Here is a 26,214-nt window from a genome sequence, read left to right as displayed (position 1 = left end):
AAAATAATATTATATTAGGTATATTAAAATACACCAATAAACACAATTTTTCGTATCTGTGATCGCCTCAACTTTCGGTAACAGACCTATTCCTGTTGATTTTTTTCAAATATGACGATAAGTATAAATGTGTCGCTATATTCCAAAATCAGCCAAGTCCACCTTTAGGTATTTTTGGCTTTTTTGTGAATTGCTGAAGAACTACTGCTTTCTAAGATTTCTGCATTATCAAAATGTGGAATTTATTAATTTTAAATATTCTATACTCTAAATAATATAAACTTTCACCCTTGTGACTGTGTGTTCGAGAAAACGAAAAGCTGTTTTTCTTTTATTCATATATAATGGACTTGGCTGATTTTGAAATCTAGCGACACAAATAACAATTAATTTTCCTCATAATATCCTTATTAAAAATAGGTACCTAGGTTCCTATTATCTTGAAGCAAGGAATAAAATATTGGGAGGTGGGTTGTCCTAATGTGAGGCTGTCACAACGTTGAATTCTCGATCGTGGAGAATAATATGTTGATAACAGGGTTAAAGTTTATTGTTCTATTCAATAGTTGCACATCCTTAGGATTGGTTTGTCAAAAGCGACAATAATGTGAAATGTTCAGGAGACGAAACACAAAGTTTATTATGTACCTACCTTATTTTTCAATTCTTGAAGATCTTTCATATTTATTAATTTTACACAGGTAGGTAGGTACCTAGTAAGAGATAGGTACCTACCTTATATATAATAATTTTGCTAAAAATGGAAAAAAATCAATATTACGAAGGGAACGGCATGTAAATAATACTAATACCATCCCAATAAAGTAGAAGACTAGCTCAGTCAGATTATTGGGTGTAATATCAAACTTAATTGTTTTTTTAATTGAAATTTTTATGTGTTTGTAGGTGCATAATAAGTGGATTCATTTGTAAATTAAAAAATGTCTGTAATTCCTTTCTCTGTGTGAGTACGGGCACACAGATGAACAGTAAATTATATCAAAAACACTTATATTGACTGGTATTATATTTATTTGGTTTCACTTTTATTTTTAAATTACAATTTAAAATACCTAATCGTCACTATAGGATTGGTTTCCCGAATATCCGTTTTTGTCGAAATCGACCTCTTAATGCAGAATGTTTTTTTTTGTATCTAATTGGACTAGAACCATCCCTTTCTTTAAATTACTTTGTAATGGTAATGAATACATCATTAATATGCTGTAAAATAACAATTTAAATATCTCCATCTATTTAAATATAGGATTATGAAATTTGTTTTTCGTCTCCTGAACATTTGGTCTATTCGGGAAACCAATCCTACAGCGACGTAATGTTTCTTATTATTTATTATCAATGACATTATTCACTTAGGTATATAAATTAACTGTGTTGAGAGGCCATCCAGGGAAGTTTCAACCCTTGGACGACCCCTAAGTTCAAACCCCGACTCCGAACGCGCTTTCAAGTTGACAGGTAACTTGGACTATTAGGAGAGGCCCGATAATCAAGGATGTAACAGTAGGTACAACCCATTAATAGTGTGCATTAAAGAACATCGCGTAAACGAAACAGGCATTCAATATTGATGAACATATTAAATGTTAGACAAGCTTTGTCCATTTTCCCAAATTTGTTTGGGGCTTTGCGATTATTACAATATATTTGTTTTCCAATCATTATAATAAATTTTGTGAATTATGTAGGTAGGTACCTACCTACCAAAAAAAGTGTAATGAGATATATATTTTTTTAATTATTAATAACCATGTCCTTGCTTTTTCGTACAAGATAGTTGTTAGTCATTTTTGAATAATCACAAACACTCAAACTTTGAGAAAATTACAAAATATACATATTGTGTCCTCACCGGATTGAATCAGCTTCCAGATAAAATGCCAGTGCCGTACAGTGGCACACCCAGAAGGGGAGCCAAGGGGCCCTGGCACCCCCCAAACATGAAAATTATCAGAATGATTTTAAACATTGAAATTGAAAGCCAATAAACTATACCTTAGGCTTAGACAAATAACACGGCAAAAAAATGATTTGTAATTCTCCAGCACCCTTTTTAGAAAAAATTCTTAGATTTTAATTTCTAACACAAAAATTTCGAAACACTAATGTCAGGTTTTTTTAGAAACCAAATCCCTAATGGAACTGTCAGAAAATTCTCGGTGTCCACCCGAATGCCGGGGTGGTGTAGGTCATGGCTGGGGAGGGCTGACAGGGCTCTAGCCTGGGGGCTCGGGCTGTGGGGGGCCCGGCGTGTCGGGTTGACCAGATAAATGAGATAAACACACACCATAAACTAGCTTTAATAGTAAAAAAAAAACTAAGCGCTATTATGCTTCATGACCATGAACATTTTCAATTATATAATTATTGTGCAATATATTTTGTTAATTATTATTATGTGTCAATACTCGACAGCTCCATTATTAAAGTAGATGTAATAAAAATCGCCAATAATTCACTGTATAAGTACCTACCTTAAAACACAATTTGAAAAACGTTAATGTAGTGTTTCACACTGCCTTTAATCTTAGCGGTAGGTAGGGGGGCCGCCAAATATCCTAGCCTGAAGGCCCGTTTCAGGATTTGGGGACCATGGTGTAGGTACACCGAGCGCAATAGACAAAAGACCGATAATCGAGAAATTAGGCTCTGATGAAGAAAAGGAGCCTATGCGACTAATTTACATTCTCCTCCTTGCCCCCCCCCCCCAATATTAAATCCTGGGTGCGCCACTGGTGCCGTACACACTGAAACATGAAAGCTGCCTCTAATGAGATAGTAGGTATGTGAAATGACACATTCTGGTTAAAAAATCTTGATAATAATATATGTATAATGTATAAATAATATAAAAAAAGCACTCTATGTCCATATCTATATCATGACGCAAGTTTCTTAAAAGACATGTACTGAGACCTTTCAGTGAATATTTTTTTTAATGCAATATTTTTCTCGACAATGTCCGATCCTATTAAGATCATGTGGGCCTCCACAGACCTCCACTCTGTATAGTTTTCTGTATTAACAGATTTAGTTTATACGAGATATGATGTCAGCGAGGATTCGAACCTGGGACCCACGCCACTATAGTTCGACGCTTTTGCCGCGACCATCGTACCTATATGATTTATATCCATAATTTGCACGTTCGGGACGTCCTTTACATAAACGACAAGATTCATACTGTGTGTACCCTTATAAATCTAAGATAGGTTCATATTATACTCTCTTGACCAGCGACCTTAGGGGTAGTGCATATTAAGAGTAGGTATTTGCATGAAATTGTTGTTCTCTCAGTCGCCGTCTTGAACGACTACCTTTATATTGCAATCTGATTTAAACCAACTGATCTTGCCGCCTTTGTATGAAGTTGCCTCTGACTATTTATTGATAAAACTATCGAACATCTGGAGAATAGAAACATGTATGTTTATTTAATATACACCCGAATTGTTCTTTTTAAATTATTAGTACCCAGTTGGAATTAACCAACACCAATTTATCGGGTCATGCATGCATATTTTAATAATTACCCACTAAAAAAATATGCTGACACGTAATTATTTATGATTATTTTAGTTTTATGTTATACCTAGATATTTTATTATTTTTGAAGCGCTCATAATATGATATAATATAATTTGCTACCTATGCTTACTGATTATTGTTGTTTTATTCGTACTTCACCCTGTCATTTATTACCCAGTGTTGGGGCATAGTGCAAGAACAAGGTCGTATGACATACCTAGGTCCATCGCTACGTCTCGCGACATGTGAAACAAGCTGTGTAAATTAATTCTAAAAGCAAGCTAAGTAAAACCTAGTGTAACGATCATTGTCCTAAACTCTAAAGCTTTATTAAATGCATACTTAATATTTACCAAGCAGTATGTATATTAAATTCATTTGCATAATAAATAAATATAAATAATTCATTCATCTCAAGCCATACAATATACCTAATCGTATTTAGTATTGTTTCACTCAAAACTGTTACATATTATTTTGTAAAAATATGTCTGATCGAATTTGCCCAGCAATAATTATTCACCAGCCGCCGGCGATGTACTTAGCAAATAAATATTTATAATTATACCTACTAGCCTACTAGGTAGTTACCTACCTACCTAACTACCTAAGTAATAATTTTGAATAATGCCAACAGACGCGCAGCGAAGGGTCTACTTCGGCTTCGAAACCCAGGTACCTAACTACCTATAAGATTCGAGTATGTTGCGAAGCGTGCCTTTTGTCATTTTTAGTGAAGAAATTTGTGGTAGGTATTATTTCTTTCTTGCCTGGAGCCGACTGGGTCCCAAAATGTTGAGTCATTCGGTTTTCGTATTCTCGAGCGAGACGTCGGCCGCGTCCGGCGTCGACGTCTCCGCCAGTTTAAATCTATATTTTTTTATAAATATTCTTGTTAAATGTACATATTATTCGCTGTAATCAATGTATTCTTGTCTAATAAAATACGCCGTTGTTCTTGAAATCCATGTTGTCACCAACAAGCATGTCCCCGAAAGACGAAGAAGACGAAATCTACCGACATCTACCTCCTGCAACACTATCAAAGCCCGGGAGGGGTACCAGATCCTCCGTCAGACCCTCCCTCCTTATCCTTTCGGAGATGACACTACCTATCTGAAAAAGGTGTTGTATACATTACTAATAAAATAATATATACCTACCACTAAATCTATTAATTGAAATGCCATCTCTACCTCAATGGTCAATTTCAGATACATCAGGTACTTACATTAAAAAATACTACACCTGACAACTTTCAAAACTCGCGAGTGAATGGCAAAAATATTTTGGTAAATTAAATACGTAACCATGTACCAACCTATAATTCAAATATAATTAAAAAATGTACACATGTCATTGCGCAGCTTGCTTGCACAACGAAAGTTAACTAGACAACGCGAACCCGTCAAAAAAATTAAAGCCTTGATAAACCTTTTATGTGAATTAATACATTTTGTTTCCAACCACTGAAATGAATTTTTCTTTTCTCTCCTCGTTCTCTTCCTGATTCTTCTCGATTTGCCGCAGTATTGAATCAAAAATCATTTTTGACCATTATTAGTAACTTGCATTAGCGCATATAGAATCGTAAAATTTCAAACGATTTCGGATTAGTTACTTGGCATGCAAGGCCAGTCAGAATATTTTCGTAGGGAGGTACTGTAGAAAGTTATAAAGAAAATGTGTGCAAGCCGAGAGAATAATATCTCGAAAGAGATAAAAAAGCCCTTGACTTTGATTTAAAATGGATTTTATTGAATTCGCCAGTGAGCATTTTTGGTCGGAAGTGATCCATTAATGCCCTCGGAATTTCTCAAAAGCTCAGTTTTTGTGTGCGAGAAACTAAAAAAAACCATTTTGTAAATTTTCAACAAAAATGGAAACGCGCACTATAATAATAATTGCCGAAATACTATAATTTCTTTGACCGCTTAATAAATTTCGGTGATAAAAAGATGGCAACACTGCGCGAAAGTATCTATGTTTTAGAAAACGTTGATACGAAGGTGTATGTCGTATGTATCCTAGCAAACATGGATGTAAAGCGAGAATTTTGTGATGGAGACCAGTATAATGCAGAGGATAAACCTTGGATTGATGCAACGATGATTAAGCATCCAAATAATCCTGACGCTAGCATTTATGTAAAGCAAGAGAATAGAGACGATCCCATTTGCAATTTCGAGGTTAGTTTTTTACTATTAAAAATAATTAGCTTTATACCCGTTTACACGTACATTGATTTACTGCTGACAGTACGTATTATCGCGGCCATAAACAGAAAATGCACATGTAAACATGTATTATCGTGCAAGATGCAAGATTCCTTGCATGAATAAAGTTCGCTTCTGAATTTTCACGTGACAGATGGAATTTGTTTTATATATTCGCCTGCGCAGTAGAGCGACAGTGGCAAACCTGCAGGAAATAAAACAAAATACACCGCGCAGTCTCATTTTGAGGTTAACCGATTATGGCGACATGTCAAAAAGTAGCGTAAAATGACAACATCGCGTCTCGCTTACGGCCGTTTGTGTCGTTGTTCGGTGTATATAATAAGGAGGCTTTTGTATTCGAATAAAGGGGCTTTTGTATTATGTTTATGAACGCCCCAGAGATAAACAGTACTTATTGACAACATGTTATATGAAACGTTGTTTATTTCAGTTCGCTGCGACGGGTGTCACTGGTATCAAAGCTGAGACTGACATAAAGCGCGAATTTACTGAAGATAAAATGCCACCATTTTCTGATGAAGATCCTCAACCCGGATGTTCGCATTCAGATTACACACCAGGACATGGGGTACATTCAAGTTTATATATTGTAACGTTTTCTTCTCTATTTGCCGATTTTTATCGAAGGTTGATGTTTAAAATTTCAATAAATCTCCGTACTATTCCTAGCCAGTCGTATTGGATATGAATATATCAGTGGCGAAAGGTGGAGGCAGGCAGTTAAGATCCGCCATAAATAGTGGACATTAAACTTTGTTAGTCATAGGTACGTATTATTTGTTTTAATTAAACTAAAACTACGATTTACAGGTGGTGTTGGTTAGTTTTTGAAAATCAATCAAACTCTGCCTGAACCAAACCATAATAGTTTTGGTGGGCAATACAACAAAATTGTACACACTTTTTCAATCATACTTATTTTTTTTCGTTGGATTAAGAATACATATTACAAATATTGCCGGTTCATTTATTTAAATGCATAGTCCTGCCTAAACCAAACTATAACAGATATAAAAATATCATTGTCCCTATAAAATATTCAAAGTTATGTGTGTACTTACTGTTAACTATCATGGCTTGGTTTCGCAGGGTTTAATTGAATTTTAAAAACTAAGCAACATCCTCTATAAATTGTAGTCTTATTTCAATGAAAAAACATACGTTTGTCTTTCAAAGTTTAGTGTGCATATTTATGGGGGATCGTAACAGCCTACCTCCACCCTTCGACACTGTAATTGTCATCTTATACCTATGATATTATTAGTAATGTACACTATCATCTTCATTCCTTGTATATACACGAAGAACTAGTGTGGCTATGTATATATATTGAACATTAAGTGACGTCCCTTGAGACAGTGCCGCTTTTGATATACAGAGCAAAAACAACCCCATATTATTCTAGATATTGCCGCCGATAAGTGTTTATTTTTTTCACTGGCCTTAAAATCACAAATATTATGCAACGAAAAATGTAGGTACTTTTCATTGATTTAGTAAACATTTAGCAATAATATTAATCAGTAGGTCTATTCTATACACAAGGCTGCTATCGACGGTGGTTTATCATATTGATGTGTTGAGTAATACAATTGTTGGAATAGATTAGCCGTCTTTTATCTCCCTCTAAAAGTTAACATAGCTATAGGCCATAACAGGCTGTTAAAACACAGCACTTTTTGACATTTTATACGATTTACTTATGGTAACAAAATTACCCGCATCAATACATAAATATGATGAACTACCTTCGATAGCAGCCGATAGCCGTTTTGTGTATAGAATAGACCCACTGAAAACACATTTTTTTATGTTTTGTGATAACACTAAAATAGGTACCTACTTACTAATATTTTCTTGAATTAATCTAAGATCTTGAAGCTTTCCTAATCTAAGCCCGTGAAAGATTATTGGACCAACGTAATAAATCACTTTTGCTAAACTGCCCCTAATACTCCGTTTACACGTGCATGGACTTACTGCTGACAGTACCCACGTATTATTGCGGGGGTAACAAGAAAATGCAAGCGTAAACACGTATTATCTATCGTGCAAATTGTAAGATTGTATGTATGTATCAAAAACAATCGGAAGCTTCTGATTTTTCACGCAATAATTGGTAGGTACTTGCATACCGATGCGCATGTGAAATGGAACGATAGTGGCGACCCTCATCGCGTCTTTTTTCTTATTATAAAAATAGGTGTCTTTGATTTTTTGTTATATGGCCATTCTAGCTCAAACGGTAAAATTATTTTTTCCGCGAGACGGAACGACAATGCTGCCTGATAATTTATAGTGTGCACTATTTATGTCGGATCTCAACAGCCTACTTCCACCTTGATAATAACATTTTAATTTTTTATATTAATAATATGTAAATATTGACAACATGTTATATGGAACGTTGTTTATTTCAGTTCGCTGCGACGGGAGTCACTGGTATCAAAGCTGACACTGACAAAAAGCGCGAATTCACTGAAGATAAAATGCTACCATTTTCTGATGAAGATCCTCAACCCGGATGTTCGCATTCAGATTACACATCAGGACATGGGGTACATTCAATTTTATATATTGTAACATTTGCTTCTCTATTCGCCGATTTTTATCGAGGGTTGACGTTTAAAATTTCAATAAATCTCCGTACTATTTCTAGCCAGTCGTATTGAAAAAAGTAATTGAAGTAATCAATAGGTACCTACCTACTTTGATTTAAAATACAAAAAATTGCCGATTGCCTATGGTAACTCAATTTGGAAAGCGCGTCAGAGAGTATTGTAAGAGCCATTAGTTAAAGTCTTGACTTATTAATTATTATGATAGGTAGGTTAATTAATACTGGGTAATTATTTTGTTTTGAAGAAAACACTCATTAAGGCCACATTAACTGATTTTATTGCTGCAGATATGGATTTATTAAATTATTAGGAGAACACAAATTATGAATTAAGTAGTAGAAGTGATTAGTATACATATTAATATATCGATGACTCATTCACATTTTTTTTATAATTTTCAAATAATGTCTATCGGTGTTTTAAGTAAAGCTGTTATAAAACGGAAACTGTGAAAATCATCAACCTATCATACAATTGTAATGTTTTTTCATCACTTTTAAATATTCGGTCAAATTTAAAACAGTTACTTCTCGTGCTTGTCTTTGCAAAGGATTTTTGTCATACCCCGATAGAGATGAGATTTTCATTGTAGACTGTGAATATACTATTGTATCGTGTAAAACATACTTTTCACACTAGGACACAGCGTTTATACACCTACTATATCGGGGGTAGGGTGTTCTCCCACGTAGTTTTTTTATAATTTAAAAACATTTTTTCTACATTATAAAGACTAACCTTTATGGCAAACACAATATACGACATGGTACAAGTCCTGAATTTTGTATACGCAGAACGCATTAGGTAATTACCGTAGTTTTTTTATAATTTAAAAACATTTTTTCTACATTATAAAGACTAACCTTTATGGCAAACACAATATACGACATGGTACAAGTCCTGAATTTTGTATACGCAGAACGCATTAGGTCATTACCATGCTTTCTATTAGAATAAAAAAATAACAATATGATTTAATAATGTTTCTATTTTCTCACCATTATATCCTATGCCTTTGTGCGTTTTACCAGGACGTGGAACGTAAAATTGTATACATTTTGGCATTTAAAACAGAAAAACAGCAAAAACTGAGTTAATGTGTTCTGTCAGTATACCCTCGATATGCGCACGAAAGTAAGTGTGCTTCTGCGCAGGTCCATGTTTAAGTTGTTTAGCTATAATACGACTTGCTGTTTTGCTCAGATCATTATTTAAATATCAGATGTGCTCAACGGGTAAACTTTATTAATTCGAAAAATAAGTATACTATAACATTTTATATTATGTAAAAAATATATAAACCGAGTCATTCCTTCTCGAGAGTGTCGCTCTTTGGATAACTGCCATCCCTAAGCGACGCTTAGTATGCGTGCCCTCACGAATTCAGAAGTATGGTATATTAAAATATTTGTTAAACTGTTGATCGAAGTCGCTTGATGAAATTTGAATATAATTTCGTTCCCACACTTTCAGGTATAAATCTACGTCCCCAATATAGTCTGTAACACTGCACAGACCACCTAATAATCGTAGCAAAGATAACATGGTTTTTCTTTTTTTTCTTTCCACCATCCGATCCTGATTGATTTCTGTTTTTTTTTTTTTTTTAAATGGATGTCAGTCACTTGCTCAACATATTAGGTCCATTCTCTGACTCATACCTGGTACCCACGACGCAATACGCCAACGCTTAAGCCGCGCGGCCATCGTGGGTGTTCTAGTGCTTCAAGATGGTTCTAGTATAATATATTGAATAATTTTTTAAACTGTTAATCGAGATTACTTGAAAATTTTTGAATATAAATTCTCTCAATTTGAATATTGTTTGTGACACTGGTTTCGCCTTTAGGCATCTTCCTACACTATGAACTTTCTCCAATAACACACTGACACATAAATTACTAGTTACTACACGAAGCTTACGATGTTTTTAATCGAACAGGGTGCAAAACTGCTTCATAGTATATACGTTATTTGGTGATCTTAAATTATTTTATCAAGAAATATTAGAAATAAACAGAGTAAAGTGAAACTATCTTATTCACATCAAACTAAAATTTTGCATTCGAAACTATTATAGATCCATACCACGAGTAGTACCACAATTGTGTCATAGTGTTTGTGCATTTCGTCGTTTCCATTGCAAAATTGTATATCTGCAAAATATACGTTTTTGACATTTTTGTATAATTAAAACCGCAAAAATCACCTTTACACACATGCAAAATAACACAATTTACAAAAATTGCATTATCGATTAAATTATGAAAACCTTTTTTGAATTGATTCAAGTGCCATACATTTTGTAAACTGTTTTTATGCTCCCCTGAAAACTTGAGATTTTGCAGATATTCAATTTTGCAATGGAAACGACGATTTACTTTTCGATGTTACATGTAGGTGATTTTTTTAAAAACTATTTATGTGTCATTCCGTAACATTATTTATATTTAATATCTATGTTGGTACTATTACCATTTCTTATTTCATTTTCACTCTCCCTACACTTATAATGTCAGAAGATGCTGAAAGGCATATGCTTAGATTTTTTTTTAAATGGAACAGTTTAAAATTTAAATTAGAATAAAATTGACTGATTATTTTTGTTTTTTCTAGGTTTCTACTAAAAGCTTTTTCACAACGCATCACGATATAGACGGGTGTCAACAATCCTCGCCTGATGAAATCAAAGATATAATGATACAGTATTCAAAAGTGACGATAGATGAACAAAATATTAAAAGAGAAATCTCAGAACGAGAGACTCCGAAGGAACTTCGACTTATTTTGAGAAGAGTAGTGCATTTCTCACGTAATTTGATTTGCAGTTTTTGTAATGCAGTTTTTGGATGTGAAAGTGCTCTAAAAAGTCACAAAGTAATTCACACGAACGTGATTGCTGATCAATATCAAGAAAATATATTCTCGCAACTAAATCATCTCAAAACACATAGAATGACACATCCTGGTGAAAAACCTCATAAATGCAAGGAATGCCCTTATAGATGCTCGCGACTTGGTAATCTTAAAAACCATGAAATGACACACACAGGTGAAAAACCTCATAAATGCAAGGAATGTACATATAGATGCTCGCGACTCAGTCGTCTTAAAAGACATAAAATGACACACACAGGTGAAAAACCTCATAAGTGCAAGGTATGCTCTTATAGATGTTCGCAACTGAGTCATCTTAAAATCCATGAAATGACACACACAGGTGAAAAACCTCATAAGTGCAAGGTATGCTCTTATAGATGTTCGCAACTGAGTCATCTTAAAATCCATGAAATGACACACACAGGTGAAAAACCTCTTAAATGCAAGGTATGCCGGTATAAATCCTGGAATCTAGGTAATCTTAAAAGACATGAAATGACACACACAGGTGAAAAACCACATAAATGCAAGGAATGCTCTTATAGATGCTCAAGACTGAGTTATCTTAAAATCCATGAAAGACACACAGATGAAAAACCTCATAAATGCAAGGAATGTACATATAGATGCTCGCAACTTAGTCATCTTAAAAGACATAAAATGACACACAGGTGAAAAACCTCATAAATGCAAGGCATGCTCTCACAGATGTTCGCAACTGAGTTATCCTTAAATCCATGAAATGACAAACACGGGTGAAAAACCTCATAAATGCAATAAAAGTCCTTATAGATGCTCGCAACTTAGTAGTCTTCAAAATCATGAAATGACACACAGGTAAAAAACCTCATAAATGCAAGGTATGCCCATATAGATGCTCGCAACTTGGTAGTCTTAAAAAAATGAAATGACACACACGGGTGAAAAACCTCTTAGGCATAAAGCCCACCAAAAAAGCGCTCGACGCGCTTACTACTGAGTAGACCCCTTCCCACCCGCGCATTACCCTTCACCATGTAATAAGGGGCTCAAGCAGCACAAAATAATTATAATTATCAGCGTCTCTCATAACAGTCATAACAAAGCAATAAAAATATTATTAAATTTCTCGGGGCTTGTAATTAAAATCGGACACGCTATAAAATTAAACAATGAGTTCTCTGTTATTAAATAATGACATCTCGCCCGTCGATCGACGACGCTTCCAGAGCGTGATTTTGCTCGCTGCGTTCAATGAATGGACTGCATTGTATTTTCGTTCATTCGTATCGCCGAGAAGCCAAAAAACGACGATGGGCGCGCGCGCATAATGCGTCGTCAAATCCAGTGGGCGCTGGCGTATTTGATTACGTTGTATTTTCGTTGATTTACGCGCCACTTGTGAAATTTTTCGAGAGCCACACTTGCTGCGTTAAGTGGGTTTTACGCCTTATATGCAAGGTATGCTCATATAGATGCTCGCAACTGATTTATTTTAAAAGACAGGAACTGACACATACTGGTAAATAATCTTATTAATTCACCGTATGCTCATATAGATGTTCGCAAAGTAGTACTCTTAAAACACATACAATGAAGACGTATACTGGTGAAGACCTTTTAACTTCAATATACCTATGCTTATGTAGTTATTTTGGAAGATGAGTAGGTACTTTTCTGACGTATTTTTATTTGCAGCATATGTAGTGCAGTATTTGAATGCGGAAATGCTCGAAAAAGCCTAAAAATGATTCACACCTGCGTTTTTGCTTATCAATGTAAGGGCAATGTGTTCTCGCGTAAATCCAATAAAAGGACATATCGGTTAAACACCTTATAAATGTCATGTATGCTTTTATAGTTGCTTGCGTCTTTCTCATTTTAGAGTACATATGTCAAATATTTTTTTGTAATATTTAGGAATTGGTTAAAATAATAAAATCAGAATCAATATATTTTTATAATTTAATAGATAAGAATTTGTGCAAACCATTATAGGTAGGGTACCTAGGCTAGGTCTTCACTATCTGTGAATACATAATTAAATAAGTCAGTAAAGTAGTTGAAGTATCCACTAATTCATAACTTTGCATTCCGGCTCTAGGATGAATATGATGTTATATTTTCTAACAATATTTTTTTATATATATATCGAGCGGTCAATGACTTAGGTTCTTGTTAGCATTATTTCAACTATATAAGAATAAGCAAGTCATTTAACTATCGAATAATTATTGTCGAATCTACAGTTAGAATATTCTATACTTGTGACATTATTCGATGGAAACGCTCGAAGTTGCAATGATGCAGTGGCTAGTAGATTTCAATTACCCGCAATTTACTGAATATTCATCTAAAAATATTATATAATTACAAGATAAAAAGAAATTTGTATATGTTAACCACGTTTTTAAATTTTCTGTTGAATCACATAAACTTGACAATTTTATGTATTAATAATTTAGGTCAAATAAGGCAATTGTCAACAAATCATTTTTTTCTTATTTTGCAACAAACAAACAAATATAGAATAGGTACTGAAATGTCACTTTGATTTCCATAGTAACGCACGTATATATTAATAATTTAGTTGCTAGGACCACTCTTTTAGCAACGAATAATAGTGGATTGGATTACGGATTTCTTCCGAAATAACTTTTCATACAAAACAGAATTAACTGAAAATGAATTCAATTCTACTTAAAGATGGCTAAAATATTAAAAGAATGCATTGGCATCGTATTCTGTGTAATACTATAGATAATCACACCTACAATAACATTATACATATCGCTCCGGGTTTGGGCGATATTAAAATACAAGTGTGTACCTATAATGTTATCACATCCGGTCTAGCTCAATAAATAACAGAAATGGCGGTATAGCATAAGAATTCCCATCCCTGTTAGAAATAATACCTACTTAACCGAGGGTCGTGAATACCATGATGTCTGTTCGAAGTTGTTCCTCCAGGTTCCAGCACTTCGGGTTAATAATGTTAAATTAATTATTGTGTAAATGTATAAAGGGGCACCATTTTGGCCAGATTCCTCCTACGGCATAATTCAATACACGGGACATATCAGGACAAGAAATAAATAATAAAACCGTTTAAGTACGTTCCAAAATGGACACTATGAAATTTATTAAAACGGTAGAATCAACAGTTCACACGCGGATAAACCGCCAAAGTACAGAAATAAAGAGTTACAATTTGAAATGAACAAATGCCAATGCCTAACACGATAAAGCTAGAGTTTCTATGGGTGGTTATTACAAAGTTAAGAATAAGGAATCTAATCCACCAAACAAGTGATACAATAAATACCGGTAGATCAACGGCGTCCATTTTGATCGGCCAGTCGGCCGGGCGGGGCCCGCACGTTCAACCGTCTTCGCTTGTTCGCATTCAGATCAAGACTGCCGTTTCCTGCAACGCGCACGGAACTTGCGAGCCACGCGCAGGAAATACCAACTTAAAAATTGTTCCGCGCAGACTGCCACGCTAACGATGTAAAAATATCTCAAGCGAAAGATTGCCAGTGTTAAATAACCTTTTATTCCAAAGTTCGGGAATAAATTACGTTACATCTGATTTATGTTCTAAAAGTTTCAAATGTCTAGTTAGTCGGGAAGTTAGTTAAAAATCGATTGCCAGATTTGTACTGGTTAAACCACCAGACAAACAAGAATACGAGTTAAGGAAAACGGGGTAAAATAGCGGGTCATAGTTAATGGATTAGTCTAAGTATCACTCATAATCTCAGTCCAATTAGTAGGTAATCTTCCTATCAGTCTACACACAGCATCTCTTCCATCGTTCCTCGCATCAGCGCAATCTCTTGTCACAGCACTCGTCCAGAAGAATCACTTCCACCAAACCTCGGTTCAGCAACATAACTCTTGTACCGACTGTTTACGAAGAAATAAAAACTCGCTCCTCCATTCATCGGGAGCAACCACCAATCTGAACTTCATCTCAACTCCAGAACACCTCCTAAGGCAGTCCCGTCTATTTACAACAAGACCTCCAGACATGTTAAAATTATATATTATCTAAAGTCTAGGTACCTACCAATTATTACTACAACCCTAAGGTTGTTGCCCAGTGGTTTCACTGAGAAACCACCCACTATTTTTTGTGTGCTGCCATTGCCATCTAGTTTTGAGTAGCCACATGTTTTATAATGATGAACTATACAGTCATATATGTATTAAAAATAAAGAACACGACCTAAAAACCGTTACAACAGATTTATACCTAATTGATTGTACCGAAGATAGATATTTTGAGTGCTGTCACATGAAGAGATTTCAATCAAAATTACACTTAAAAAATCAAAATATCGTCTGGTGAGTCTTTCTATGTATTGTTTATATTATGTAGTCGTAATATAAAGTTTAATATATACATCATTAAAACTCCTTTCAGTTTATAATATTATGTTAAATTATATACATATAGTTTCTATTTTCTATGTGTTCTTTTATTCGAGTTGCCCAGTGGTTAATACGTATAACCACCCTAAAAGCGAAACTATTATTTTTTTCGACCATGTCCGATCCTAATAGGATCATATAGCCCTCAACTAACAGAGTAGAGGTTTCAATTGATAGATTTTGTTTTTTACGAGAAATGGATGTCATCCACTTGCTCAAACTATTAGATCCATACCCTGACACCCACAAATTGAAAAAACAATTTGTATACTTGCCAGAGCCAGGATTCGAGCCTGGGACCCACGGTGTTATAGTCCAACGCTTAAGCCGCGCGGCCACCGTGGGCGTTAGAAGCAAAACTATACTTACGTAAAAAAAAATATTTTTTTAATAATAAATACATGTAATTATAAAACCGTTTTTAATTTTGGTTGATTTGAACAATTTAAGGTCTTGGGTCGCAAGACATGAACCAATAGGTAGTATGTTAATAACTGACCAGAATTCCTACAATAATAATATTATGTTATGTGTGAAACATAGACTCTAAATAAAGGAGAGATCCAGAAACTTAAGAGCCGAGTAGAGGTTTGTATTGACAGATTATGTTTTTTACGAGAAATGGATGTCAGCACTTGCTCAACCTATTAGGTCCATACCCTGACTCACACACAAAAATATCGGCATGGTGGACCTAGAGGCCGCTGGATCGATAAAATGGTTAGTTCTACGGAAGTAGGTGGCAACGCACAGAACTTAGAGAAGTGGAATCAGCTACGAAAGACCTTCATCTAGCAGTGGATAGATTCTGATGGTGAACATTTCGTTCACCCACGGTGGCAGCGCAGCTTAAGCGTTGGACTATCACGCCGTGGGTCCCAGGTTCGAATCCTGGGTCTGAAATATTTTGTAAGGAATGTTTTTATATCAATAAAATAATAAGAGATACATTTAGAATACCTAAGTAGTCAATAGACTAAGTGAAGATTTATTATGTAAATGTAAGAACTAGCTTATATATTATAATATTATATTATTATTATTGATGAATTGTAACATCATTGTATAAGGAATGTTTTCAAATCAATAAATCAGAAATTCTTTTAGAAATAAATATCGTATAGAGTAGTGGAGAAGGGTGGAAGTAGACTGTTAAGATCCAATATAAATAGTACACTTATCAAATTTAATTATCTGACATGCCAAAACATTGCATTTAGCGATTTGGAGTTGATGACAATCGTCCACTGAAAATTATTATCATTGAGAGTTTCAAGTCAAACGGTCACCTGTTTATTCAAGTATTGAGATATTATGTAAACATATGAAAAGTTAAGGTTATATTACGATTAATCACCAGCATGTTGTTTCAGCACTAGAAGCCTCTGCCAAAAGAATGGGCTTACAAATAAACGACGCAAAAAACTAAATACATGCCTGTCTATGTCACACCACGAGAAAGCGCACCAAAGCTAGATATCGGTGCATACAAGTTTGACACGGTCGACAGTTTCATATACCTTGGATCTCTTGTAACTCGACATAATGATATTACAGAAGAAATCAACAAGAGAATCATGTCTGCGAATAAATGCTACTTTGGCCTGTTAAAACATTTTAAGTCCCGCATACTACGAGGGTGGGTCAATAATTCCTTAGAAAAAAGCATTAAAACAGTTTTTATTTTTGTATTTTTTTTTATTTCTCAACATAATCTCCTTGGAGCTCAATACACTTTTCTCAATTTTTTTTAAACCGTCAGAAAAATAAGTTTTCGGAAGGTCCTCAAAATAAGCATTTGTCCGATCGATGACTTCTTCATTTGAAAAAAAACGTTGTCCACTTAGCCATTTTTTTAAGTTTGGGAAAAGGAAAAAGTCACTGGGAGCTAAATCTGGCGAATACGGTGAGTGGTCGACCAATTCGAACTTCAATTCTTCAATTTTAGCCATTAATCGTAAACATGTGTGAACACGGGCATTGTCCTGATGAAAGAGGATTTTTTTCCTGTTTAAATGAGGCCGTTTTTCTTCAATTTCGTTTTTTAGCTGGTCCAATAAAAATGCATAATAATCCCCTGTTATTGTTTTTCCTTTTTCCAAATAGTCAACGAAAATAATTTCACGTGCATCCCAAAATACAGTAGCCATAACCTTACCAGCTGATTTTACGGTTTTCGCCTTCTTTGGACATGGTTCGCCTTTCGCAATCCACTGCTTTGACTGTTCTTACGTCTCGGGAGTATAGTGGTGTATCCATGTTTCATCTACAGTCACAAAGCGACGAAAAAATTCATCCGGATTGCGTTGCATGAGCGACAACAGGGCTTTAGAGGCCACCACCCTATTGCGTTTATTGTCGACTGTGAGCAAACGCGGCACACATCTTGCAGAAACTTTTTTCATGCCCAATTTGTCATGTAAAATAGAAATGACGCTACCTTTTGAGATCCCTGTAACCTCAATTATCTCACTCAACTTTAATCTTCGGTCACTTAACACCATATCGTGGATTTTATTGATCATTTCTGGTGTAGTCACCTCTACAGGACGTCCTGAGCGTGGTTCATCCTTTGTTGATGTACGACCACGTTTAAATTCATTTAACCAGTTATAAATAGTTGCAAGTGAAGGAGCAGATATGCCGTGAACTAAATCCAACTCATTTTTTTATTTCCTTTGCTGTTAACTCTTTTATATTAAAATGTTTAATAACAGCTCTAAACTCAATTTTCTCCATTTTTGTAAACAAGCATTTTTTTTTTTAAATGTACGAAAATAAAAAACAACAACCCGACCAATCTGATTGAAACTTCGCAGCATACTGAATCGGTAGTGCCGCTGCATGAAAACAAACCGCTTACAGTACTAGTCGCGCCACCTGTCGGCTTTTCTAAGGACTTATTGACCCACCCTCGTATCTCGCCGAACTAAAAGCACTCTTTACAAGACACTTGTAAAGCCAGTGCTCACCTACGCATCGGAAACCTGGACATTAACTCTGCGAAATGAACGAGCCTTGAACATCTTTGAAAGAAAAATTCTCCGTTGTATAGGTAGGTATATGGACCGATCAGGGACGGCAACAATTGGAGGAAAAGATAATATAATGCTGAGCTCTACGGGCTGCACGAAGATTGCAGCGCAGTTCAATCAATTAAGATTGGGAGACTACGATGGCTAGGTCATGTGCACCGTATGAATGGCAATGAAAAGGCAAAGAGAGTGATGTCCAGCAATCCAATAGGACGTAGAAGAAGAGGGAGGCCAAAGATTCGCTGGTTGGATGGAGCTGCCAGTGACTGCCGTATTCTGGGGGTACAGAATTGGAAAGCGGGCACACTGGATAGGGACAGGTGGAGGGAGCTGTTGGAGGAGGCCAGGACCCACACCAGGTTGTCGCGCCCCTGATGATGATGTTGTTTAAGAGATCGCATCCAAATAGTTGTCTTATAGTATGCAGTCATTTTATGTCGTTATAATGCTTGCAAATACACGTATTTTATATTACCTATTGATGTGTTTCATTAGTATAATATGTCATTTAAAATACATACACGCATCTTTATTATGTTTTTACAGTAGAATGCGTCGTCATCTTATGTTTTTTCAAGTTTTGAGATGTTTTGCATCTAACAGAACACACATCGCATTCAAAAGGTTTTTCAGCAGTATGTTTCATTTTGTGTTTTTTCAAATCGCTCGGTTGTACGCAAACATAAGCGCATGCATCGCATTTGAATGGTTTTTCACCAGTGTGCGTCATTTGATGTCTTTGTAAGTGTTGGGCCGTTTTACATCTATAAGAACAAGTGTTACAATTTAATGGTTTTTCACCAGTGTGTGTCATTTGATGCCTTTTTAAGTGTTGAGCCATTCTACATGTATAAGAACATTCAGTGCATTTAAATGGTTTTTCACCAGTGTGTGTCATTTTATGTAATTTTAAGATACTCTGTTTCTTACACGTGTACGAGCAATCATTGCATTTATGTATTTTTTTCTCACTGTGGATCACTTTATGTTGTTTTAATCTATGAGAAGTACTGCATTTAAAAGAACATATATCACATTCAAATGGTTTCTCACTAGTATAAGTTATCATATTATTATCCACTTTTAGGTGTTCAGGCGTTTTACATGTGAAGGAACTGTCAGATATCAAGCCATTGTGAAGCAGTTTGTGACTTTTTAAAGTATTTATAGATCCGAACACTGAGTTACAGACACTGCAAATAAAATTATGTGGATAATGTGTTACTCTAATTAACTTAATTTCAACCACTTTCAGAGAATTAAGTAATTGGACTTCCTTCTTAATGTTTTTTTCATGTATAGTGTTCTGTGAATATTGTATAGTTCCATCTTGGATATCATCGGTTGTGTGCTGAGGGTTTTCATCCATGTTATCACGCCTAGAGTAACATTGCTGGGAAGAGATCTACAAAATTATCATGTTTTAGTCACTTAAATAACATTGGGGCTACCTGTGTCAATTCTTTTCGCAATTGGTATTTACATGAAAAGACAACACATAGTTAGGTGCGTTAGAAATACATGTAGGTAGGTGATGTAGGTATGTAAAATAAGTCTTAACTAGAATGCTGTTAAAGTGTATATATGCACAAGAGGAGTTTTTGAATGTGATAGTTACCTAGTAGAGATTATAATGTATACATATAAGTTTACACTTATAATCCGTGAATTAAATTACATTCAAATAATATCACAGTGGCCGCGCGGCTTAAGGCTATACCTCAGCTGAGGCATGGTCTAAAAAGATCGTGACTAGGCGATGCGCGGATTGTGCAAATGACGCGAGCCAAACGAAATATAATTTGTCATAAAAATCCAACATGTGTCCATTTAATGTTTATTGTTATATTACTTATAATAATAGTAAATTCATTGACATATTTTCTTTTTCAAGTACATGAGGAACGTTTTTTCGTCATCTTTACACGGTTTAAGAAAATATTCCTCCGACGCCATCACGAAACAAATTGACGTGCTCACAATCGCTCTCCGAATGGCAACGCAGCCGAAATTACGTCCGACATAGTATTGAAAATTATTTGCTGTTTCACTTATGGACGCACGTAAGCGTTAGACTATAACGCCGTGGGTCCCAGGTTCGAATCCTGGGTCTGGCAAGTACACGTATTGTTTTTTCAATTTGTGTGTGAGTCAGGGTATGGACTTAATAGGCTGAGGAAGTGGCTGACGTCAATTTCTCGTAAAAAACAAAATCTGTTAATGCAAACCTCTACTCTATGGAGGCCCATATGATTCTATTAGGATCGGACATGGTCGGAAGAAAATATAGAGGTAGTTCGCGTCAAATATTTTATTTTTTATTAAAGGTAGGTACCTGATTTTCTGGCCTGGACTGAGAATACGAACACCCAGCTGAAGGATCATCATACGATTGTTTAAATTGTCTCATTGGATCTTCTTCATATTCATCATTGTAGTTATCCGATTCAGGAATACATTCAACCTTTATATTGGCGGTGTTTATTGTGCCATTCTGAAGAAAATACACAAATCGTCTAAATTCTAAAACAGCGGTTTTCTTCTGCAGCCCTGGTGGCCGCATGCTGCCACCAGCGCTTTACAGATTAATATTTCAAAAAAATATTTAAAAAAATTATGAAATTGGTTGAATACTTGTCTTCAATTCGTTCCACGCTCAAATGATTACATCACCTTTTCAGATGACAAATGAAAATTTAAACAACTTAACATCATTTTCAGTATTTAATTTAATTAACTGTGCTAACGTTAAATAGGTATGCGTTATTGGAAATGAGTCATGACCAAGTACCTACTTAAAAACTATTTAATAAAACCACGGTTGAAAAATTTTGGTCAAAGTTATACGTTGATAATGAATCAAATCAATTAAAAAAATTGGCAACAATTGCTTTATAAATATTGTCGATTTTTCCTACTACTGTATACTGTGAATGATTATTCAGTTAAGACACTTAATAAAAAACAAATATCGAAGCCAGTTGACAGATGTAAACTTAAAGCAGCAATGCAGCTCGCATTGGAAAAAAGGAGTAAGTATTTAAGAATTTCCATTAGCATTATTTTTATATAAGTACATATATATGTCTGTAAGTACTAAATTGTTCAAATTTTTTAGTACTTAAATAAAATTTAGCTTTAATTTTTTCAATCACAACAAAAGTGAAATTTGGTGCGGCCACCAGCCGTTTCCATAGAACCGTCAAATGACAATTGTGCGGCCACAGTTAAATTTCCCGTGAGAACCACTGTTCTAAAATATCTAAATAATGCGTTGGTCACAAAGAACAAGTTAATAAGATATATTATATGGGAATACTAGTCATCATAGACAAAGATAATAAACATAATAATATTATGTTATATTATAATAGATACTTCAAGTTGATAGCCCACTGTGACACAAATTCTGGCTAACACTTTGAGAGATATGTACTTAGAAGAAACGGGACGTAAGTAACATGAAAGGCCAAGATATTCTAGTCGCTACAGAAAAATTTCTAGACCACTAATTAGTTAATCTAGCAGTACCAGTTATATTATAATATATATTCATTGGATGATCATGATCATGTTCAATTTATGGTAAACAGTGATAAGTAAGTACAACTAAATCAATATACTTAATATAATTATTACCTTTGTATCGTTCCTAAACGATGACGAATTTGAGCTTTCGTTGTATGTGTGCATAGTTAAATGATTGTTTTCCGATTTCATTGGCATTTCAGGTTTGATGTCAACCTAGGTAGGTATAAATAAAGATGTCATTACATAACTAAAATAGTTTTTGAAGTTATACTTATTTAGCGGCGTTTTGGAAAATCAGATCAGAGTGTATTTTTGGCGTGAGACATGGACACATTATCGGATATCAGCCGAAAGCACAACCATTACGCCACAGAATGATACTGCAATCGTGACGATTATACAGTACAACATTATAGTTTAGAATTGTTCCGTTGCCTAGGCAGCGAATTTATTAATGTTGGCCATTTGCAATTCCTTACGTAAACAAACTATTAAACGCCATAGTGGCAGTTGTTACTTTAAAAATAAAAACAACGATAAATAATTATATAATTTAGTAATACCTATAAGTTAAAGTGTATAGAAATAAACCAACGGCGTTCCAATAAGCGGTCCTTTTTCTTGAGTGTGTAATTTAACAAGATAGGTACCTAATCAAGAGCTAGTCGAAGAATCTAGTTTATCACAAGTTTTGTTTTTGTTTTGTTACCCCAAAGAAGCATAACTTCTGACGCGCGTACATAAGTACACACGCTGATTTTTTTTGTTTAATTATTAATAACAATGTCCTTGCTTTTTCGTACAAGGTGGCCTTCCTCACTTCACCACGGGAGCAGCTAATATAATGGTTGGTTATGAAATGTCAGGTCAATTTGCCTGTAAATATTTACTATGTACATGATCTACTTTATACGTATAATATTGATATAACATAATTTTATTGTGTGTAATCAATGTCATTATATTGCAGTCTAACCTCAAAATTAAAATTGTCATCGTCAACATGTTCATTTTGAAGGTTGTCCGGGCTGTTTGGCTGCTTTATTGGGACATCCCACCATTGTTTGTCATCGTTCCCATGTGTTTCGTCGGATTCAATGTCATCTGGTTCCCTTTTAATGTCCATTTTGCATGAAATATCAATTTGTGTCATAGAAAGAAATTAATCCAAGTGTAAAATTATATTGGGACGTTTTGACCATAGACAATACGTTGTGTCTTGATTGTCTCATCTACCTATGAAAAGTAAGTAAATATAGCACGCCTTGCGGAGATCTATCGAACTACTGTGAGAAATGGTGATGCAAGATAGTTTAAAGTTTTTCGCGTGCATAGTTTTTAACATAGTGGGCTTTTAGATAAGACTTGATGAAGGGAAGGTTTAAAATTAGTAGGTAGGTACCTAGTAATAATAAGCATTATCTTGTTGTTATATATTAGACATACCTATTATGTTTGATGGATTTCGGTTACGTTATAACTACCTACCTACGCACCGTAAACATATTCATAAAAAACGACAATTGAGTTACCTACTTAAGTGTTGAGTTCTCAATATTGGACACCTACTAGGTGTGTCCTAATACCCATTGGATATCCAGTACCTATTGGGATATAGCTTTATCGGGATTTTATTATTGGTCTGTCTGCTAATTTTTTGTTGTTTGTTTCAGTTTAAACGTGACTCCAAACCAAAGGAAAAATAAAATTGAAGCGGTGAGGAAATTGAAAACAATCACACAACAATGCCATAAAATAGAAAAAATGGGCTATCTAAAAGCAACTTAGATGTATGGTGCTTCTACTTCGCTCGACAATAGAATGTTATATTATTAAAAATAACACGACTCTTTAATATATCGATAACGCAAAGTTGGACATAAACCAACGTTTAATACAGAGCGAGAGGCGAATTGTTTTTATGACTTACATTCTTCAGCTATTCGGTCCCTGGAATTTCAATTATTGGCAATTAAAAATGGCATACCTAATCAATTTTTGGGGGCAAATGCAGGAAGACCATTATTGTTAAAAGCATTTATTTTCTCGGTCGAAATCCTCAATTCTGTACCTACCGAATTTAGAACTCCACAAGAAATACTCGCAGGACATGCAAAAGGTTTCACCAGGGAAAAGGTTAACGCTCTCTATAACATATTGTAGTAAATGCTGCCAAAAATTCATATCGATCCTACAAGGTTAATATCTAATGTTGAAACTGTTCAAGTCAAATTTATTTATTTTATATATAATGAACATAACATAATTATAAATTCAAATCGTTCACGACATGACATAAAATAAGTGTTAGGTACTTACTCAATGATTTTTAAAAATAAAAATATAGAGAATAAGTAATAAAATAAGAAATAAAATAAGTAACAAAATAAAAGTAGATGGAAGCACACAGAGTGAACTTTGATAGACCCTATCTTAAAAACTTATAAAACAACGTCCACCTAAATTCACCCTCACGTTAAGTGGAATATATCAATATCCGAAGCGATTTCATTAAACATGGTTACTGGCCTCCCAATTGACATTACTAATGGCAGGTTAGTTCTGCACCGTGGGAGAACAAACAACGGATTCCCTCGATTCCTAATGTAATTATCAGAGACACACAAGCTAACACCACCAAGAATGGCAGAGTTCACATTTACGCCGCGTATAAGTCTGAAAAAATATGTAGATAATATCCATACAGCCGAAAGTAAAAGAGTCTTAAAAATTCTTTTGGACTCTTCTCTCTCCACCATAAGGCCGCACTTCAACTGATGCGGGGCCCAAACGATAGACCCACTCTCAAGTCTGCTTCATAGTCTTACTCTCAAGTCTTAAAAAATTCTTAATAATTTTGTGTAATGTCCTCAATGATATAGTATGAATACTATTAATACCTATCCAATCTCATTAATTTTAATTTAATTGTTAGTGACAAAGTACTATTGGACTACGGCTCTCGTGGTGCAGAGCGCAAGGCGCTTTCCTTCCATCACGGAGTTCTGGGTTCGATTTCCAGTGAGGTGAAAATATATTTACCAAATCTAATATGTAAATTCCTCAAGCCTGGGAGATTTACAATTATTATTGGGCTTCACGGCCTGTCGTGGTGTTTAATAAAGAAACAAATAATAAAAAAAAAAAATGTGTGTATTGGTAAATTATTTGTGTCCCTTTTTATAATTTTCTATGGTAAATACTTGATTTATAAAATATTATTCAGTTGAAAATGTCTCTTTGAGGCGGACGAAACCGCTCCAGATTTAATAAATAATAAAAGTGAAATAAGTACTAACAAATTTGCGTTTTATTAAATGTAGGTATCAATAATACAATGTAGTTTCACCATGAATTGACAGTTAATAGAATAAAAGATATTTTAAGTATAAAATTAATTACTTATTTATAACAGTGTGGTGCATTTTAAAAAAAATGACAAATTTTCAATGCGGCTATAACTTCACTCTATAATCACTTCTACTGCTCTGCGTGCAAGCAATATTCTAGGATTCATCACGAGAAAAATTAAGCCGTTCATGAATCCAAATAATTTACGTCCTACTCTGTGTCGTTAGCGCGGAGTATTCTTGAATATGGGTACATTATCTGGGGTCCTCATGAGCTTCCTATAAGTTTGTTTATGAGCGTATCCAAAAGAATTTTATTCGACATCTTTATTTCAATGTATATTTTCTTGATAATTTTTCAATCGAGTATTTTTTGACCAGCCTCCTTCAAGGCATACTCGCCTTTTAAATTTTGAATCTCGTAGGTTACTAAGCAGATGTCTTTTGCTCTTAAAGCATGTCTCCCTTCTCTCACATGGTATAAGTAGTTTCCAATCCTGATATTCTAGTTAATTTGATTTTATATGCACCCGTCAAATAGATGCGTGATCGCTTCCATGATCTATTTTGGATGAAAACTTTCCTCGTG

General features: G+C 34.7%; 1 protein-coding gene across 1 annotated transcript; it reads left to right on the top strand.

Moving 5' to 3' along the window:
- The first annotated feature begins 5,547 nt into the window (after positions 1-5,547).
- Positions 5,548-9,889, top strand: LOC147077046 (uncharacterized). The gene is made up of 4 exons (XM_085940976.1): positions 5,548-5,738; positions 6,220-6,357; positions 8,210-8,347; positions 9,884-9,889. Exons 1-4 carry the CDS (start codon positions 5,586-5,588, stop codon positions 9,887-9,889), a joined length of 435 nt encoding a protein of 144 aa, XP_085797102.1. The 5' UTR covers positions 5,548-5,585.
- The last annotated feature ends 16,325 nt before the right edge of the window (positions 9,890-26,214 follow it).

This window comes from Rhyacophila brunnea, unplaced genomic scaffold, assembly GCF_057557595.1.
Source record: "Rhyacophila brunnea isolate RB1 unplaced genomic scaffold, BYU_Rbru_1.0 scaffold_13, whole genome shotgun sequence".
NCBI lineage: Eukaryota > Metazoa > Arthropoda > Insecta > Trichoptera > Rhyacophilidae > Rhyacophila > Rhyacophila brunnea.
Note: the sequence above shows the minus strand (reverse complement) of the source record. Positions and strands in the feature narration are given on the sequence as shown.

Coding starts and splice junctions, on each gene's coding strand:
- LOC147077046 (XM_085940976.1), top strand. CDS start 5,586: ATGGATGTAAAGCGAGAATTTTGTGATGGAGACCAGTATAATGCAGAG. Junction 5,739..6,219: donor ATCCCATTTGCAATTTCGAG/GTTAGTTTTTTA, acceptor TGTTTATTTCAG/TTCGCTGCGACGGGTGTCAC. Junction 6,358..8,209: donor ATTACACACCAGGACATGGG/GTACATTCAAGT, acceptor TGTTTATTTCAG/TTCGCTGCGACGGGAGTCAC.